At 36.7% G+C, this 21,646-nt stretch overlaps 1 protein-coding gene across 2 annotated transcripts in view; it reads right to left on the bottom strand.

The window, feature by feature from the left end:
- Positions 1 to 698: 698 nt before the first annotated feature.
- The window catches only part of BANK1 (B cell scaffold protein with ankyrin repeats 1), a 308,047-nt gene continuing 287,099 nt past the window's right edge, over positions 699 to 21,646 (bottom strand). Inside the window, exons 13-18 of one of the 2 annotated variants that reach the window (XM_035030170.1) lie at positions 12,393 to 12,568; positions 8,169 to 8,232; positions 3,489 to 3,518; positions 2,409 to 2,464; positions 1,051 to 1,115; positions 699 to 800 (exon numbers count right to left, since the gene is read on the bottom strand). In XM_035030170.1, coding sequence (XP_034886061.1) covers positions 1,074 to 1,115; positions 2,409 to 2,464; positions 3,489 to 3,518; positions 8,169 to 8,232; positions 12,393 to 12,568 — 368 coding nt within the window. In that variant the 3' untranslated portion in view covers positions 699 to 800; positions 1,051 to 1,073. Of the gene's footprint in view, positions 801 to 822; positions 1,116 to 2,408; positions 2,465 to 3,488; positions 3,519 to 8,168; positions 8,233 to 12,392; positions 12,569 to 21,646 lie in introns of those variants that run through there. The other variant, XM_035030171.1, reaches the window with a different exon arrangement.

Raw genomic sequence — 21,646 nt, 5'->3', positions numbered from 1 at the left:
TTTTATAAACTGGTGAGCAGAAGAATTTAGTGGTTAATTATTATACATTTATTTTGGAAAGTCAAACATAGTTTTAAACATTCATTTTATTTGCAGGAACCATACATGGAAAATCATAGAATGATAAAACTCTGTTCTATTCTAAGCTAGTAAGTTGTTTCTAAGACATAGGTTGCTGAAATTGTAAACCTTTTAATAAAGAATGTAGGTTGTGGAAATGTATGTTAATTTGAGATGTAGAAAGTTAAAAAAATAATATTCTCAAGGTTATATGCAAATAGTCACTAACTACGGGAAGGTTTTTGAAAACATGATGTGATGATAATAATTAGGGCTTTGAATGTCAGAAATTTAGGAAATGGACCAGCCATTTAAAAGGCAAGTATGTATGAAACAAATTTGTATTTTCATGTTCATTCTAAGGACAGAGGAGTAAACTGTTAAGGTTAGTGCTGCAAACAGGCGCAATAACTTTGTTACAGAGCATTTCACTTCTCTGCTCTTGTTTTCCTTTAATTGTCAAAATGGGAAATAGCTGCTTCAGTGGCAAAATGCATTGTGAAATGCAAGAATTGTCAAAGAATGCAATTGCTCTATGGCATTCAATTTGAATCTTGATATACCTATCTGAAGCAGGTTAATGCCAATAAATTGTGGCAATAACAAACTGTGAAATCCATAGGTTTGCTTCTGCTTTCATAGCATAGTATTTTCCCTGAAGACAGCAGGCAATCCAAATGCAAGCTTGCTTCATTCAGAAAGCACAGTGTCTGCAGATTTTTGGGTTTCATTATAATAACCTGTAAGTGAGATCACAGGAAATGTATTAGTGAATAATGGATCAATTGAAATTGATTAGCTAGCAAAAAAATCACCCCTATATATAAATCTTTCTGAGGAACAATCACCTTTAGCTTGAAAAATACACGTTTGTCATTTCAGGAGAAGACAGTGAAATATTTAAAGTATTCTGTTTGCTAGACAAATGATTCCTTCAAGTCTCTAATAAGCCTGCTTTAAGCTTTCTAAAAAATACAGCTGATATTTTACCTTCTTTAATTATCTTTCCTGCATCAGAAACCAAATTCCTTTTCAACTTGGAGTCGAGTAGGAAGCTAAGAAAAAAAAAAGAAAAAGATACAGAGCTAGCATTTCTCCATTTTAAGGCAGAACAAAGAAACATGATAAAGTCATAGTTGCCGTTCATAGGAAAATAGCTTCATAGAGGGAACTGGCAAGACATTCCTCCACCTTAAAAGGAAAGAAGCTTTGTAAAGCTCACCGAGAGCAAAGTCCTTGAGTTCACATTTTATTTCCATTTTGAGGGAGAATAGCCTAAGTACTGGGAATTTATATTCTTTTTCTCTTACCCCAAATATTGTTCTCAAAAAATATGCCATGATTGTTCGAAAACATCTTTTTTTTTGTGGCTAGTTAAAATCAAAAGAACAGTTACCTGTGTTTCTCGTAAAGACATTTATAGATCTTGTAGAAGGATCTTTGTTTGACAAGTACATTTTCATAAACTCAGAGGCCTTGGTGGTACCCCACGATTCTGCTACTGTCCAGTGAGTTTAACGGGGTCCTTATACTTTAGACTCTTTGGTCTATAGCTCACTGGTAGCCACAGGGTGGTCCAGAAATGTAAATCTGTCAATCAGTTCTTAAGGGTAAGTGACTTTTAGGAATCTTTATGATTTACTCAGAACATAGGAGAGCTTAAAGGGTTATTAAAAATTGGTTTATTATGAGAACTTACCAAGGGCTCTAATTCTGGATTTTAGCAAGAAATCCAGCTGCCACATGATCCTGAGCCATAGTGAAAATTTCCTACATCACATATGTAGATAGTTGGAATAACATGCTTGTTTTTGAAGAACAATTTGTGATCAGGACATTAGCAGTGTTGCCTTGAACTAGTCTTGCTTCTCAATGGCTGCTCTCTTTGCTTCACGTTATTTTTAGCTTCTTGTTAGCAATTCATTTTCAGTTAACTCTACATGTGAAGTGATGCTATTTACATGAACAATATTTTGGGGTTACATTTTTTCCTCAGCTAGACTTTAAGGACTATATACATTGTGGTTCAGATAGACTCATCATATTACTATTGCTAAAAAAAAAAACCATGTATCCATCACTCCTCTAAGATTTATTTGGTCTGTACATGGTAAATTCAGCCATACTTTGGCCTTGGTGCCTTTTTCCTTTGAATTCCTTCTTTGCTTTTTTTCTAAATAGTTAATTTCCTTAAATTAAATTTGTGCACAAAAGCTTATGTAACCTATTTTGTTCATATTTGTTAAAATGTTTCAAAGCATAGGATAGAAGGCTCTACATTCTTTCTCAACAAAGTTCTTTTTTTTTTTTTTTTGCATTTTATAAAAATTAACATAAATACAACCTACCTTATTGCGGAAGGGTATGTTATGTAACATATTTTCATTGCGGGCACTTTCATTACCTAGAAATATAAACTCTGTTACTATTTCGTCTTTCACGTATTTAATGATTCATTTATTAAACACTTCTAAAAAACAATATATGCTCTGAGTAGGATGTAGGTAAAGGGCAAAATTACTGAAGAGATACAAAGGGGCATATTGAAAGGGCACCCTTGGCAAGTAAGCTGTTAATTTCTCCTCCCCATATAGTTGACTATAGGATGCTGAGGAGTTGCTTCTGTTCAAACACAACCCAGCACCTTTGAATAACAACCCCCGACTAGATTATGCCGCCACCTTCTTCTTCGTTTTCCCCCATTTACCGTGATCAGCCAATTGCAAAGTACTCTTTTTAATGAAAACTTGTTCCTACTACTCCCCATTGGCCACTGCTCCTCTTGCCTTTACCACCGACTTTCCATTTTCCATCCCAGCCCCGTGGCTCGCTTCTATTGCTCTTCTCTGTTCCCATAGTCACTGCCTTAGTTCAGGCTGTAGACAGTTGCTCCTAGGTTAGTCAGAGCTCCCCAGCTGGCCTCTGGCCCCTCTTGACCCTGCCAACTTTCTGCATACATTCCTCCCCACCATGCTAAAGTGGATCACCCTCTGAAATGTTATTCCAATTTCATTTCCTGTCTCAGTAACTCCCACTTATTAAGTGTCAGCTCCCATTAACATATCATCATCAGTCTTTATAGCAGTTCCCCAAGGTAGAAGTCTGGTCTCCATTTTACATATGAGGAAACTGAGACCTAAAGAGTTTAAGTGGTTTGCCAAAGGTAGTAACCGGTAAGTTGTGAAGGGCCGGGCCCATCAGAGTTCAAAGCACATTGTTTTCTTACTGTGTAACAATGCCTCTACATTGCTATTCTAGAATCACCTCCAAGTTATTTTGGATGTCAAGTGGTTTTGCATATACAGAGAAAATCTATATGAGTTTTTGCACTGACCTGCCTAATCATATTAGGTTTACGTTAATATGGAAACTAGTTTACCATGTACTTTTTTGTAGTCTGATATTCTTAGTAAATACCAAAAACTTACCATTTGGATGGTGCACAATGGTGAGTTTATCTAGAAGACAGAAAGAGTGCATTCTATTGAGTTTTGCTCAATATTTATCTTAAACTTTCTTTTTTTTAATTGTTTGACTACTTCTTATCTTTGATGTGACTATGAAATTTCATAGTCTGATTAAAAAAAATACTGATTTCTGGCCACAAAGTGTGAAACCATGTCTTTTACTACTTTTGTCTTTTTTCCTTCTGATACTTGTCCCAAGATATTATGATTTTAGATATGTTAGACACTTAATAAAAGCTTACTACTCTGCTTTGATATTCTTTTAGCCTGAGCTACGCCATTCTTTTTTTGAATTAGCATTATTCACTATGTATAGTACAACTCAAACATTTTAAAGTATATAGGTTTATGACTTTTTTTTTTTAAGATTTTATTTATTTATTTGTCAGAGAGAGAGAGCACAAGCATGGGGAGCGGCAGGCAGAGGGAGAAGCAGGCTCTTTGCTGAGCTGAGAGCCTGATGCGGGGCTAGATCCCAGGACCCTGGGATCATGACCTGAGCCAAAGGCAGACGCTTAACTGACTAAGCCACCCAGGTGCCCCAGGTTTATAACTCTTGACAAATATACACAGCCATGTGTCCATCACCCAATTAGGATAGAGAACATTTCTCTCTACAGAAAATTCCCTTGTGCCCCCTGACATCAATCCTCACCCTATTACCTCTAGTGACCCTGATCTGATTTCTATTCTATAGTTTTATCTAGAATTCCAGATAAATGGAATCTTAAACCATGTACTCCTTCATGTTTGGTATCTTTCATTTAGCATAATATCTGTGAGATTCATTCATGTTGTTGTGTGTAATAGTAGGCATTTCTTTCTATTGTTGAGTAGTATTCCACTGTATGAATATGCTTCAGTGTAATTATCTCTTCTTCTATTGGACATTTGGATTGTTTCTGGTTTGGCCATTGTAAATGAAACTGCTATGAATTTTGTGAGCAAGTCTTTGGATACACATAATGTCCCCCCCTCTTTTTTTTTTTTTGAAAAATCCCTAGGAGTGGCTGGTCTAGGCCATAAAGTAGGTGCATATTTAACTGTTCCAAAGTCACCACACCCCTTTACACTTCCATTAGCAATGCATGCAATGTATATCAAGTTGTTCCATAGCCGAATCACTTCATTTTGACAATATCTAAAAATTCTAGCCATTATATTTGGTGTGTACTGATATTTCATTTTCTTCTGCTCTTATTGCCTCCTTCCCAGCCTCATCTTTGTTGAATATGTAAAATATTATGTTCAGAGGAGTGTAATTTTTTTTTTTTTTAGTTTTGTAAGTTTTGTTTTTTAATTAACTTGTTCTTTTTTATCTAAGTTGTTAAATGTATTGGCAAAAAGCTAATTATATTTCCTTAGTATCTTTTTAATACCAGTAGGATCTGTTGTGATAGCCTCACTTTACTTTCCTGATATGGTAACTCTTGTTTTCTTTTTTTCCAGTTCATTTTTGTCATGGTTTTATCAATTTTAGTTATGTTTTCAAATAACTAATTTTTGGTTTTGTACATTTTTCTATTGCTCATCTCTTTCATTTTTTACTGATTTTTAATCTGATCTTTCTAGTTTTTCCTCTTATCTCTTTTTGGATTGAGTTTGCTTTTCATTTTCTAGTTTCTAAAGTGGAAACCTAGATCACTGATCTTAAGTTTTTCCTCTTTTCTACTATATTATTTACTATAATATTTATAGCCATAAATTTACCTTGAAGTACTATTTTAGTTGCATTCCACCCATTTTTATATGTTGTATTTTCATTATCATTCAGGTTGAAATATTTTCTTGTGATTTCTTATTTGACCCTTCGGTTGTTTTGAAATGTACTTAATTCCTAACGATTTTGAGACATTTCTAATTTCTTAATTAAATTCTAATTTATTTCTGTCATGGTAAGAGAACATAAGATTTCAAAAGGCTGAAATCTTTCTGAGAACATACTCTGAAGATTTCAGTCTTTTGAAATTTATTGAAACTTTTTAAATATCCCAGCATATGTTCTATTTTGGTAAACCTTCCATGTATACCTTAAGCAGACATGTATTCTAATTTTTTCCCATGTCATGTTCTGTAAATATCAATAGATTACCTATTTATTCACTCCTTAAAACCATATTTTTTATTAATTTAACTGTGGTTATAAGAGTTGCTTTAAAGTCTTTGTCTGTTAAGATCAACAATGGGACCATTTTTCTTATTACGGTCAGTTAGCCGGGATATAGTATATCACCAGTTCTTGATGTAGTGTTCAATGATTCATTAGTTGTGTATAACACCCAGTGCTCATCACCACACATGCCCTCCTTAACGCCCATCACCCAGTTACCCCATCCCCCAACCTCTCCCCTCTGTATCTTTCAGTTTGTTTCCTGGAGTCCAGAATCTCTCATGGTTTGTCTCCCTCTCTGATTTCTTCCCATTCAGTTTGAACAATGGGACCATTTTAGATGTAATTTTTATTGATGGCTTTTTCTTTTCTATGGATTACATTTTCCCGTATCTTTGAATGTCTTCCTTCTTTTTTAAAAAAAATTGAATGCTGGACATTATAGACAATCAGTTGTGTATTCTGGATTCTGTAATATTCCTCTAATAAGTAATAAGTGTAGGTTCTCATTTTAGCAGGCAGTTTGATGACTGGCATGAACTTGTATAGGCCTGGTTTTATGCTTTTTCCAGTGTTGATCTACAGCCGCCCATGGTGTTTTCTAAAGCCCTCAGTGGGACTGAGCCTACAAACTCCGCCTTCCATGTGAACCTTATAGGGGTTTGGTTTTAGGCTTTGTTAAGGCAGGTCTAGAGGAGGTCCTCTAGAGGAGGCGTCATGGTTTTTAATCATTACATCTCTTAAGTGTCACAGCAGGATGCCAGTTTTAACAATGTGTTAAGGAGATCTTTCCACTCTGGCAGGGCAAGAACTCAAACATCCCCAGTATGGCCTTTCCCTGGCTCTGCTCAAACTCTAGTGTCTCCTTTTGCTTTCAGTGTCCTAGAAGCTGTTATCTTGTATGCCTGAGTGGTCTTGCCCTGCACATGTACAGCTCATCTCTTGGCCACAGACTTGTGGCTTCTGAGGCTACCCCTCTATACAGCTACCTCTTCTTCAGTGATCCACCACACACATTCTAGAAGCTTTGGCTGCCCTGAACTCTGATCTTTGCCTCCTCTTGTCACAGGATTGCCCTGCTTTGCACAGACTATAGTCAGAAAATCAGTCTCCTGGGCAATCATTAGAGTCATCTTGTATATTTTGTCACTGGAATGATGGTCTTAGGCTGCTACCTGCCTACTCCCTGAAATCAACTGCCTCATATTTTTGCCCAGTGTTAGTGTTCTGTACAGTGGGTTTGTCTGGTACTACTTTTGGTTAGAAGGGGAACTAGCCGATTCCTAATTAAGACACCAATGGTTAAAAGCATTGACTTTGGATTAAAAAAGAAATAAGTTGTAGTTTCTAATCTGTGTGTCTTTGGGCTTCTTAGTTTCTTACGATCTGTTTCTTTATTTATAAATTGGGACTAATGTCTACCTCAAAGGATTATTGTAAGAAATTAAAAAGATAACATTTAAGTGTATAGTAGATAGTCAAATATTAGCTGTTACTACCTAATGTTCCTTAGTGAGGATATTTATATATTTTGTAATTTGATACATTGTTAAAATTTTAATCTTTTTCCACATTAGAATGGAGATCTGTAGAACTCAGTTATCTGTAAATCAGCTTGCATTTATGAACTTAATTATTTTAGAAAGTATATTTCTGTTTTTAGAAAGAGAGCTTAAAGAATTTTCTATGGAAAAGCAGATACCAATTTAATAATATGAAAATAAACTTTTTCAGGGTCAATTTCAACATGAAGCACTAGCTAAAATCTATGCAATCTTATTGAAAATGGAAGAGATGGAAATTTCAAGGTTTGCTAGTGGTTGTCAGTTTTTAATTATCTGTGCAGGGGTAAGGACTTGGGGAAAGAGTGGTCCAATTGTGACAACATAATTTATTTTCAATTTTGGAATGTGCTGTTTATCTTTGGAGAAGATTTACCATCTTAATAATGTTTGGTTTGTATTAATATGAAAATGAGTGTTTTTTTTTCCCTCCCTGAGAGCAACTATTAATTATTAGCAAGGGGAATCTGCATTGCCAAGAAGCACGCTAGCTACCAGGGAAAGCAACCTGAGATTTACAATTTAAAATGATCCACATGTGGACAATTATGAGAACTGACTATATTGAGAATATTCAACCTTATTAAAAAAGTATGGCTCCTTAATAACTCAGTACTCTGTATAATGAATGGCTCATACATATAAAAAAAAACTAGAGGGGAATTACCTTATTTGCAAATTTCATAGAAATCAAAGGAAAGAAACTAGCATTTACTGAAGGTTCATTATGGGTCAAAGAAGGTGAAAACTGTTTTAGATAGTAACTTGCACACAACCACTTCTGGATAGATCTATAATTACCCCTGTTTTGTAGGCAAAGAACCTGAGTATCAGGGATTAGATGCTGTCCATTCACGCAGCTGGGAAGTGATGGAGCACAGATTTGAATTCAAACCTGTCAGACTCCATAGTCCTTGCATTTTCTTCTTTATCAGAGTGATAAAGGAATAACAGACAAATCTTACTTACCAGACACATTTTCTTCTTCTGGCCTTTTCCCAATAATGCAATCTCGTAGTTGGCGTAGTTTTTCCTTAATGAGGAATTGACCAGAAAATACAAGTGAATATTTACAAATTTGTCATGAATCAAGATGAAAACATCAAGTACTGTCACCAGGACCACCATGACTAGGTAGCACTAATTTGGTACTTACAGTGTCCTAATCAACCATCCCTGATATTTTAAATGTGTTATCTTATTTAATTCTTGCAAACCCATGAAGTATGTATGTCATCATCTCATTTTACATATATAGAAACTGAGATTCAGAGAGGTTACATAATTTTCCCGGAACACACAGTTGTTTTTTTTTTAAAGATTTTATTTGACAGAGAGAGACAGCGAGAGAGGGAACACAAGCAGGGGGAGTGGGAAAGGGAGAAGCAGGCTTCCCACAGAGCAGGGAGCCCAATGCGGGGCTCGATCCCAGGACTCTGGGATCATGACCTGAGCCCAAGGCAGACGCTCAATGACTGAGCCACCCAGGCGCCCCCGGAAACACACAGTTGTAAGTGATAGAGTCAGCATGGTGACCCAAAGCCCAATTCTTGTTGTTGCTGTTTTCCCAATCTAACACCTGAGAGGGCTATCTTGGCCATCTGGTGTCCAAAAGCAAAAGTGTGACACAGTGCTGATTTGCTACTGTCTGAGCCCATCTCCAGCTTCTGTGGGCACAATCTTTCCTATGAATTCCTTCTAAGAACCAGGGACTTGGAAGCAAATGATACATAACTGGATTCCCCTTCTTAGCTCATTTGTGATCTTTCTTTGCTTTCTACAAAACATTCTACATTGCACATCTATTATCATTTTTACCAAAATGTAAAACAGGCTAACACTAAAAAGTGTCCTTTGAGAAGAGAATCTAAGAATAACACTTTTTCCTAAGGGTTTCCCTTGGAACCCAGAAACCATGTTTTCTAAAAAGAGAGCTGTTTTCATTAGCGTAAGCATCCTTTTTTGGGAGTAAACATTCTTCTATAGGCACTTACTGGTTATGAGCAGCAGTGAAGACGGTGAAAGGCAAGGTTTCTACCTTCTCAACCATCTCACCTTCAAAGCCAGGGGTTCTACATGGGTCTTCATTATTCTAGAAACTCTTCTATTACCAACTTTATGTTTGTGCCATTTTCCCTCTTATTTTCTTAGGATAATACCTCTGTCACTAATAATATAACATCACAGTTACCCCCGAAAGATTTATCTTCAAGGTATAAATGAATATTTTTGCAAACTACAAGAGTAATATCGAAGAGTGTATAGGAATGAGTGTGTATATATGTTGGGAAAATGGGGAGAACATTCCTTTTTCTGTTATTCATGGTGTTGTCCAGGCCCTTATGTTAAGGACTAAGAAAACATACGGGAAAAAAGCTCCTTGACATTGGCCTTTGTAATAGTTTTTTGGATATGACACCCCAAAGCACAAGCAACAAAAGCAAAAATAAACAAGTAGGACTACATCAACCTAAAAAGCTTCCGCACAGCAAAAGAAATGATCAGAAAATGAAGAGGCAACCTACAGAATGGGAGAAAGCATTTGCAAATAATCTATCTGGTAAGGGGTTAATATCCAAAATATATTAAGAATTCAAACAATGCAGTAACAAAATCCAAATAATCTAGTTAAAAAATGGTCAGAGAAAAGAAATGGGCAGAGGAAGTAAATAGACATTTTTCAAAAAAAAGACATACGAATGGCCAACAGGTATATGAAAAGGTGCACAATATCACTAGTCAATAGGGAAATGCAAATCAAAGCTACATTGAGATATTATCACCTCACACCTGTTAAAATGGTTATCACCAAAAAGAGATAACAAGTGTCAGCAGGATGTGGAGAAAAGGGAATCCTTGTGCACTGTTGGTGGGAATGTAAATTGGTGCAGCCACTGTGGAAAACAGGATGTAGGTTTCTTAAAAAATTAAAAATAGAACTACCATATGATCCAGTAATCCCACTCCTGAGTATATATCTGAAGAAAATGAAAATAGTATTTTGAAGAGATATCTGTACCCTCATGTTCACTGCAGGATTATCCACAATAGCCAAGATATGGAAAGAACCTAAGTGCCTGTCAATGGATGAATGGATTAAGGAAGAAGGAAATCCTGCAATTTGCGACAACATGAATGGACCTTGAGGGCATTATCCTAGGTGACAAAAGTCAGAGAGAGAAAGACAAACATGGTATGATAACATTTATATGTGGAATCTAAAAAAGCTGAACTCAGTGAGTAGAGTGGTGGTTACCAGGGACTGAGGAGTGGAGGGAAAGAGGAGAAGTTGGTCAAAGGGTACAAACTTCCAGTTAGAAGATAAATAAGTTCTGGTGATCCAATGTACAGCACGGAGATTACAGTAAACAATACCGTGTTATATACTGGAAAGTTGCTAAGAGAGTAGCTATTAAATGTTGTCACCCCAATACAGAAATGGTCATTTGGTGACATGATGGAGATGCTAGCTAACACTATGGTGGTAATCATATGTAAGTATGTGAAATCAGCACTGTAGTACACCTTAAATTTACCCAGCATTATAGCCAATTATATCTCACTAAAGCTGGAAACATAACAAAGGAAAAGGACTGACTGATCGTCAAACGGTATTCAGTCAGTCACTGAACTTTTGGCTCTAATGGAAAACAGCCTTAGTGTTTGTTCTTGTATTTACAGGTTAAATTTTGTTTTGTCTTGCATAAACAGTAACCGTATTCTATATCCCATTTTTCCCATATATTGGACAAGTCAGATCGTCTCAAAGTAGTCAGAGGCCACCTTAAATCCTTGCTAAAACAGTATTAAATATAAATACACAAACAAAATAACAACAACCAAGCCTTCAATAAAACAACTAGTCAAATAATTTCCAAGAAGGTATTTCGGTTGGATCACTCTAAATTGTAAACTTTATTATGATCTAAGAGAATGAGGCGCAACGGACTTATTTCAACAGAACTTACTGGCAATGCTAGGAGAGTGGTTGTGTAGGTCTACACCTCGGCACAGTTTACCCGTTTCAGGATAAGAGGGACTTTGATGGTGATGGCGTCAGCACGGATTGAGAAGCAATGTTGTCTTCTGATCATGAACGATGATCAGTCGCAAAACTGTACAATCAGCATTTTTTCCCATTTGTTTGGCAAAACAACTGCCCTTTCTTGGCACTGCAAAACCTGGCTCAGGTCCAGCCACCGCCCACGGCCAGAGCTGCCCTTCAAGACAGGTGGCTTCTGAGAAGGAGTGATCTCAGAGGTGCTGGGAAAGTCCCCTTGCCTTAACTATCTTCTGCCTCTATGCCCATTTATTTGGAATGTTATCACTGGGATTCATTTTTCTGTTGTTTAAAAATGTGTTCCTAAGCATTGTTTTTCAATAAAAATGATCTCTTGGGAAAGGTAGTGTATTAAGCTATTAATGATTATTTGTACTTTGGCCGAAACTAGCTAATTAAATGTATTCAATCAAACAGTTTCCTGAGAACTGGTTTCTATGGCACTGGGGCTTTCTGTGATGAGAAGAAAAAAACTGTTGGACTATTTTGGGAGTAGGAGGGCCTGCAGGATAAAACAGAATATGGTCCTGATACCCCTCACTGAGGAATGCCATGGGATGTATATGGTATATTTTGTTTTCAGGCTCATCTCAGAACCACGTACTCTAATACCCTCTTAAGATGTATGTTATATTAATAGAAGACAAGCTTGTCTGAAGTTAATACTCTTGGCCTCATTTGTCTGTAAATCTTGACTGATATATACAGTTTCCCCCCCCCCAAAGGTTAAGGGGAAGAGAAGAGAAAACTTCCTATATTTCATTGAGGACTATTGCCTGATATGATATAAATTATTTTCTTGTTCCCTTTAAGCCTGGTCAACATAATCTACTCTTCAGAATGCTGAGCACATGTTAGTGTAAAGATGCTTCACCTTAATTTCAGCAATGAGATTCACAAAACATTCACATAGCCTTATAAGATGATCAGGTATTAGCACTGATACACTGAGTCCCAGCATTGAGTTCACCAATGGTTTGTAAACATGAAACGTTTAATTGGTAGTTTGAAAACATCTTTTTTTGTGGCTAGTTAAAATCAAAAGAATAGTTACCTGTGTTTCTCGTAAAGACATTTATAGAGAGGCTCTGCAAGTGAGTGAATGTTCCAGAAGGGATTGGGGTCAGTATTACCTGCTGAATCATTTCCAGCTCAGTCTTTCCCATCTGCCAATGTTTGAATTTCTCTAGGGCTTCATCCACAGATAGTTTCCCATTTTTGACCTTCTCCTGCAAGAGGATGAGTTCTTCCTGCCCAGCAGCAAGAGAGTCCACAGTGGAAAAGGCTTGACTTTCCATCCGAGCTCTGTCTACAATATGAGGGGAAATGTTTTAACAAGAAGACAATATATGACAATTGGGGGGGAAAAAAAGCACTCTAAAAACAAATCAGTAGAGTTTCTTGTTCCTGCCAGTCTACAAGCAGTGACAGAATAAATCAGTACAAAATTTTTAATGAGTTTCTTTCTAAGGATTGTTGTGCCTGGTACCTAGTGTTATGGGTAAAAACAACGTGTGTCATCACTGGGGGAAGAGAAAGGGACAATCCGAGAAGGAACAGTGTAAATTTCTGCATTGTACTAGTTGTGGGCAGTGCCAATTTCATGTTCTTTTTGTGAGGATTATTTTTAATCATGCGCACAAAACACTTAGCATAGTGCCTGTCACACGGTAAGCTAAGTAAATAGTAACATTATTATCAATGATAAATATCTGTGGAATAAACATAATCTCTGTAGCTTTGGGAAAGGAGATCTCCACCAACATCCAAGTGTCACGAGAGGTTTAGGAGCATTGACAATGTTACTCCTGAAAGATTTAAAATAAGCAATTCCTGCTCGTTTTGTAATGCACTGCTCTCTTCCCAAAAGAGTTTATTTTGCTCAGCACAATAAGAACATGGGATGGTCCAGTTTCCCATGTGCTGCAGCTAATGCCACACCACAGACCAGCCCAAGGTACAGCAGTAACAAACCACAGACCATGGGTGAGTTCGGTGCTTTATTTGTCCCATGTAGTGTTTAAAGACAGAAGAGAGGCTGCAAGCCTGTGAGGATGCTATGTGCTCTCCAGACTACCCCAATCCCTGTCACTCCTTATGGTCCCTGGATGGCATCTCACTGGCTACCTGCCTGGCCACAGAACTCATCTGAGTTTGTACCTTCTTTAGCAAGTCCAACCTATGTATCGTATTGTTCAGGAGGGATTGGGTAACTCCTCAGCAGTGTCTATCTCATGCAGTATCAAATCTAAATATGTCCACAGAGTCTAGAATGAAAGAATAGGTAATCCTGTCCAGCTGTGTCCTGGTTTGCTGTCCCTGAATCATTGCTCATTACTGGGAGCCCATCTTCAACAAAGATACAGATCAACTAGACTGTCACTAGACCAGACAGACAAGGACTTAGGAAATGGAGGGCATTCAAAAAAAATTTTAAAGACTTATTTATTTATTTTAGAGGGAGAAAGGGCATGTGCATGAGTGGGGGGAGGGACAGAGGGGGAGGGAGAGGGAGAGAGAGAATCTCAAGCAGACTCCCTACTGAGCGGGGAGCCCAACATAGGGATCGATCTCACAACCCCGAGATCATGACCTGAGCTGACATCAAGAGCCGGACGCTTCACTGACTGAGCCACCCAGGCGCCCCTCACATTTTATAATGATAAGGATTCATTGATAGTATTTGGATTGGTTAGTCTGGAAAAGAGACATTTCAAGTACTTCATAGCAGGTTTTAAGTATTTCAAGGGACTTGAGCCTTGGGGCTGTCTTGGAATGACCTTTACCGGCTTTCTTGGTTTTGAGAAGGATTCTAACAGGGAATCTTGGAACGGGGACACAGAGAGGGTTCCTTTCTGAAAAGATTCACATACACATAAAATTGCTCCATGACCAATCATTCTGATTCCTATGGGGGTTTTCTCGGCTTGTCTTTTTCTCTTCATAAGTCCTATTCCCCCAGAACTAACAAGATGTCAACAGATTCTACACTCTAAATCTTTTTCTTCAGGGATGACAGAGCATGAAATCCCAGGAGAATTGGAGAAGCACAAGTCAGCCAGAGGGCTTACTGGTTCAGCAGCCAAAAGCACAGATAACAATTGCGATCTTAATTCTTATATCATTTGCTTTTTATAGGCACCTCCAATCTGGGAGATGCAGTTTGCAAAAGAATTCTATGTGCCATTCCTGACAGAGTATGGAAGTTTAGCGCCATCATTTAATAGCTAAGACACTCAACTAGCCCCTTACTTGTGTCTTCCCTTTGACTAAGTGTGAATGCATTTTTATCTCAAGTAACCTATGCAGCTGGATTTTCTGCTTTTGTTGAAGTCGTCTCAAGGAAAGTCTTCCTGGAAAACCCTACCAGCTTGTTTTGCTCTATGTGCAGGGTTAGCTGAATTCAAAAAAATACTGAATCATCTTAACAATATTCATTTCAATTACCCCTTCATCTTTCAAATTCTCGCTACTAAAATATAAGTAAGATAACTTTTTGGGGGGCGCGGAGTTCAGTCTCGTGTGGTTGTGCAGAGAACAAAAGAACAAAAGTTAGGAGCAGCAGGAGTTCTAAACAGAGCAAGTTCTGGAAATGAACTGTTTACTAAGTTTACATACTTCTGCTTTTACTCACCCTTCCCCCCTCCCCACTAAAAAGATTAAAGCAAATTGTCTTGATAAATTATTACTAGCCATGACAAGTTGCAAAACAAAATGATTTAGGCACTTTACCATCTTTTCTCCTGAGGGTAGACTAGTCAAACCAAAACGTGCAACCTCTAATTTTTAGCAGGGTGTGCAAAATTGCTTTAATGAGTTTAGATTACTATTTTACGGGGGATGGGAAATTTTTTTTTCTTTCCTCCCCAAATTTATATTTATTATTAGTTTATTTTCATGAAATCTAGTATGAGTTTAACATAATTATTGTTGAAAAGCGTTTGTCAGATTGCTAACTGTACGTATTGCAGACTCTTGGTCTCTTAATGTAAAAGCTTCAAGACAAACTCTAGTTTCTAGAGTTTTAGTTCCTTTTGGATCAGTATCTCTTTACAAGATTTTCTATTTGATCAAATAAAAACATCAAGTAACACTGCGGTGGTGAGTGTATGAATCTTTAGGTAAGAAAGTAACTGAGCTTTTCATTGAAATTATTTCTATTACTGAATGACTGGCTAGAAGAACATTTTTTACTGAAAATTTGAAAGGAAACAACTTGATTACCCAACAACAAAGAATTCAAAGTATGAAATATTTACTTAATAAATATTAAGTAGTCATTAAAATAATAATTAAAAAGATCATGTGAAAAAAAAGACCATATGGCAACATATAAAGTACTTATTATATAATGATAAGTACAGAAGCATAATACAAATTTGTATATACAGTAAAAATGTTGTTCATAAAATAAAGCATGGAGGGAAACTATCTTGAGATGATACAAGTTGTTCTATTGTGATAATATCAGAGATTACTTTTTTCTAATTTCCAGCTTTCTGTAATAATACTGTATTTAAAATATTTTTTTTAAGTTTTTTTTATTTATTTGAGAGAGAGAGAGAAAGGGAGAACAGGAGCGGGGGGTGGGGAAGGGCAGAGGGAGAGGAAAGGGAGAGGGAGAAAGAGACTCCCCACTGAGCACCTGAGCAGGGAGCCCGATGTGGGGCTCCATCCCAGGACCCTGGGATCATGACCTGACCTGAAGGCAGACGCTTAACTGACTGAGCCACTCAGGCGCCCCTGTATCATTTTTAAAGTAAGAAACTTTCTCCCACTTTGCCAAGAGCCTTCCCCATGGAATACAAACCATTCCAAGCCATGCTATATACACTGTACCAATGCCATATCATACTGTACCATCTTACCAAATTATTTTGTAATTGAAAAGAGCTTGTCAGTAATAGAACTTAAAAACCCAGTAAGTTATTTTTTTGGCCCATAGCTAAGGAACTAGCAGGTAAATTAACTCTGGGCCACATGAGTGAATTACAAAACACCTGGAGTGTTGAATTATTTGTAAGCTCCCAACAAAGTATCCCCATCTCTTGAACTTAGGGCTGCATATCGCCAGAGTTCCTCCCTTGACTAAACTTGAGTCAGACCCAGATTATTGCAATAAAATTATGATTTGTTGCATTACCTGTTTTTTATCACCAATATTTTACTTTCACATTTCAGAGATACTATTTACCTTATATATATATTTTGATTACTAAATCATGAGTGAAAGGGAACGATTTTAGTTTTGCATTTTCTTCTAATTCCTAGACAATTTTATATTATCTGAGCCCCAGACCCAGATTATTGCAATAAAACTATGATTTGCTGCATTACCTACTTTTTATCACCGATATTTTACATTCCCATTTTATAAATAAATTTACAATAATTACTTAAATGCAATTCCATGTTTTATTGAATTCATTATTCACCACAAATTCTTTAATACCAAAAGTTCTCTTTGAACTTTTTATTTTGTTTAGTCTCTCATTTACTTACAATATATTTTGGGTAATACTTTCATGATATACACAGAAATTCTATCTTTTCTAAAACTTTAGATATCCAAGAATTATATCTTTTTTCTTCTTCTTTTTTTTTTTCTTTTTAAGATTTTATTTATTTATTTGACAGAGAGAGACACAGAGAGAGAGGGAACACAAGCAGGGGGAGTGGGAGAGGGAGAAGCAGGCTTCCCGCCGAGCAGGGAGCCCGACTGGGGCTAGATCCCAGGACTCTGGGATCATGATCTGAGCCGAAAGCAGACGCTTAACAGACTGAGCCACCCAGGTGCCCCTATATCTGTTTTCTTCTTACATGAGTGAAATAACAGACTAAATATAAACTTTTTAAGTTGCAATCTTTTCTTAATACACCATTTAGTTCATTATCTCAAATTTTTGTTACACAGATTCTCTAATTTTTAAAACTGATTCTGATTCCTTTAAAATAGAAAAATCTAACTTCAAATATCTTCTCAATACTTTAGGATTGTTTCTTCATCTTTATAATTAAAAAGTTTGCTAGGGTGTTTTTAAAGGTGGATATATTTCCTTACTGTTTTCTGGGTCACAGTGAGCCCATATAGTTCCTCACTTCCCTATCTCCAAAGCTTTTTAGCTATGTCATTGATTGTATTTTGTATTCTATTAAAAAAAAAGTACCAAACCTGTTATATGTGAGTTGGATCTCTCTTCTCTATATCATCTGATTGTTTCTGGTCTTTCCCTGTAATGAGAACAAACCCTTCTCCGATTATGTCCTCAATTCTAATAACTGATTTTTTTATCCACCATCAGTCCTTCTCATTGTGACCAATGTGGGTTTTAATTTGCTACTGAAATTTTAGCTTCTAAGTTTATTTTATTTTTACCATACTTCCTCTTGTCACTAGATCCCTTTTCTTCATGTCATATGTTTCATATCATCCTGCCCTCTCACCTAAAATGTCTTCCATGTAGTTTGCTTTCATCTTAGCTTGACCTTGACCACAGAATGTCTGCTGCTGTTACTTCCCTATGTTTTCTTTTTTTTTTTTTTTAGATTTTATTTATTTATTTGACAGAGAGAGAGAAAGCATAAGTAGGGGGAGCAGCAGGCTGAGGAAGAAGGAGAAGCAGGCTCCCCACCAAGCAGGGAGCCCAATGAGGGGCTTGATCCCAGGACCTTGGGATCATGACCTGAGCCAAAGGCAGATGCCCAACAATAGAGTCACCCAGGCGCCCCTCTTCTTTATATTTTCAATTTGTTTATAAGTTCACAGTTTTCTGAAATTTTCTTTTTTGGCTTTTGTATATTGACAGGTGTCAGATACTGAACCTGAAAGTTGAATTGTTTAGCTTAAATTTTGTAAATGAAAATTCAAAATAATCCATACTTCTTTACTGCCTTAAAATATTTTATAAACAGGTAAAATATTTTTAAAAGTCTAAGATTTAAAAAATTACAAACTGTTAGCTGAAATGTTCTTATTGTATGTGTGTATGTATTTCCCATTAGCTGTATTTTGCTTGCTTGGTGTTTGACAATCGTACTCATTAAACAAATCATTTACAGAAGTATAATTATCCTGAGCCTTTATGATTAAATTCTCTTTCCTTTTCTCTGGAGTGGTTTTTGAAGTCCTCATTTTATTTATTTGTTCTCTTCCTCAATCCTTCTTGAAAGAGAACCTATCTATAGAATCATGTACACCAAGGGATTTAGTGTCTATTTATCCTTTGCTTCTATTCCTTGTGTTCAAATTTTGTTCTCTGCTCTAGTGTGCAGGGGATTTTGATGGTTGCAATCCACAACTGAGGACCCCAGGGTTTAGCAGGTTTGGTTAGTGCAGCCTTGTCACGTTCAGGTGAAATATGATTCTTTGGCACTATGTACTGATTGGTCTGTAAGCAACTAACTCCCTGCATCAATTACTAACAGAATTCTTAACATGCCATCCCTCCATCACAGAGCTTTATTTGGGGGTCTCGGGATGCAAAGTGTAACACTGAATCCCTCCTCCTCACTTTCTACTGTGGGCTTTTGACACATCACCATTTCGGACAAGGATCCAGTTATTATGCGAGTTTTCTCAGGTGTGACTATGATAAAAAAACTTTTGTGAAAATGGAAATGTAAGTTACACTGAAAAAGAGAACTGAGGCCATTTTTCTTTTATGGAGTACAAATGACCACGATAATTCTCCCTCTTTTCTTTTTAATATATCCACTGCTAGCAAAAACAGCCTGATGAAAATACCTCAGAGGCCAGCATTCTCTTTTCTCCCACGTAAGGGCAATACCATCTACATCTATGTTTCTCTGGGCCTCCAACTTGCAGAAAATTTCATTACTTAACATTTATCAGACTACTGCAGCACTGAGCATTTGGAGAACACAAACAAGATATGTTCCCTGACTGTATCTTTCCCATGAGCATTCACACCCCCTGAAAAGACCAGCCAACAATGACTTTTCAGTCTGTATTGAAGAATCAGTGGGCAGACTATACCTGGGGCGAGGCAGGTAGTTACTGAGTGGAGAAGATCTAGTGCCTACGTATTAAACACATGTGAATAGTTTCCATTATCAAAAATAAGTGTTTTCCTTCATGTTTTTATTGACCTGATTCTCTTGATATATCGTTTATTGTTCCACTTTTTATGGAATTATGAACTTAGACGAATGTGTCTCGAATATAAGAAAACAACATGGAAAGCATGATAACAAATGATAACAGCAGAAGTCATTTGTAGCAAATGATATAATAATACAATGGGGAGTGGTTGGAGATCTGAATTTTTATGTGAAACATGGAGTTAAGCATGGTTTAAACATGGCAAAAATTAAAATTATATTGTGCAGACTACTTTTGAAGTATAACAGTTAGTGGCCTAATTTGACTACAATATGGCCTTCAAAAAAGTTTCTTTTGGTTATATTTTGTCTTTTGCATGGTGGTTTTGAGATTATTGCTCATTACTATTCTCACATGTTCCATTTTTAGCCATGTCTAAGGTGAGATTTAGGCAACCAAATTTTAGAAGCGCCACAAATAATTCTTATGCTCATCTAGGGTTGGGAGTCCTGGATATAGGCAGCTGGCTAGCGTGGATGTGCTCCCCCTACCTCCAACCTAACCCCATCCCCCAAAGAAATGGTTTGCCTTCCAAGAGTGACAGCAACAGCACATCCCTGATGAGATTCATTATTTAACTGTGTGAGGAGATTTGTGGATGTGGCCCATAATCACAGGGAGGCATTTCCAAATGCTAGGAACGCTAAACCTCATCAGTTGCCATGTACCATATTCAAGGTAAGACTACGTTAATAATATGTGGATGATTCCAGTGAGGATAGAAAAGGCTCCTTGGCATAGTCCAAGAAAAAGATATAACAAAGGGGGAAAAAAGGTGTAACAGGTATGGGAAATGTGAGAAATCTTGACCTGAGACTATTACATGATCTTGTAAGGCAGGGGAAATTAACCAGATATTTCCATGTCTTCGAAGAAGCAGCCCTTTCATTCTTCCAGCCCCCTTTGACTTGATCATGTTCACCTAGTAGTCTTCTAATTACTAATAATATTTCATAGAAATTTTATTATTTGTCAGGGGTCTAATGAATCCAAGCATTCTAGTATAGACTTAATAGATTAAAATTAGGGGTTATAAATCAGTCCTCTACCAGCATCATTAACGTGACTCAGACTTCAAAACTCTGATCGGCTCCAAGCCCACTGACAAAATTCAGTTCTCTGGCTTGCAATGTTGATGAACAAACCCTTGAGCACCCTGGGAAGCTCAAGTTTGGGGAAGGTCGGAGAGCTGTGCTAGCAGCATATTCTGAGATATCACTCTGGCATTTTCTAATTTCAAAGCCAACTCAGGAAAACTGATTTTAAAACTGTATTTTGATGGAAATTTTTATCTGGAGGATCCAAAGTCCTCACCATTTTCCCTATATTTTTTCAGGATGTGAAAACTGAATTGAAGAAATCTGTTAAGTTTCCATGGAAATGGTGCCGATTAATTTTTTCTGTTCCTCAGGAAAATTCCTTGACTTAGCAATAATGTAACTTCCTGGCAATCCCTTGGCAGTCTTGAATGTAGGGCATCCGAAACACTTACAATTTCAGTGGGAAAATAGTTGGCTCTTGTAATCCCTTTTCCGTCCAGCATAGAGTGAAAGAATTAAATAATTTCTTTAACTTTCCTTAGAGAACCTGTCTAGTCCCTTTAGGAAATCTTGATTCTGACAAAAATTTCATAAAAGGGCCTTTTTTGTTGTTGTTCAAATAAAGAGATTATCATTGGTGAAGCAGGTACTGTTTTTCCAACTATACCATGAAATCCCAGGATAGTTAAAGAGTAATCATTAATTCAGGAATAAGCAGTTTTGATCGCCTAGTATGTCCCATGGGCTGAATAGTCATAAATATCTGAAAAGGTTTAGAGAAAAATGATTGGAGAGAATAAAGAAAAAAGTAAAATTGTATAATTTTAAAATCTTCCCAATTATTCTTAATTATCTCTTCTGTTCTCACATTAGATTCTGATTTCCCTGCAGACTGCAGTAATCAGGGAGGTTTTCCAACATTTCACAAGGTTTAATGTTCCTCTTCTCCTAGCAAGTAGAACAATATTCTTTTCTTTTCTACAGAATTACTGATATCCAGGGTTAAAAGAATCTAGGGAAACTGCTCTAAGGTGACTAATCTAAAACATCATCAATAAGTTGGATTTAAATATACAGAGAGAAAAAATTCATACAAAATTTGAGTAAAATTTTCATATCCTAGCCCTAAAAGAGTTTTAAAAATATACTGATTGTTGATCTTAATTAAACAAATTAGGTACCAAGGTATGGAGAGATATTAATCCAATAAAATATTTTATAATTA

The sequence above is a fragment of the Mirounga leonina genome, unplaced genomic scaffold (genome assembly GCF_011800145.1).
Source record: "Mirounga leonina isolate KUSES-001 unplaced genomic scaffold, KU_Mleo_1.0 Mir_357, whole genome shotgun sequence".
Classification (NCBI taxonomy): Eukaryota; Metazoa; Chordata; class Mammalia; order Carnivora; family Phocidae; genus Mirounga; species Mirounga leonina.
The sequence above is the reverse complement of the archived record's forward strand: the minus strand, read 5'-3'. Positions and strand labels throughout refer to the sequence as shown.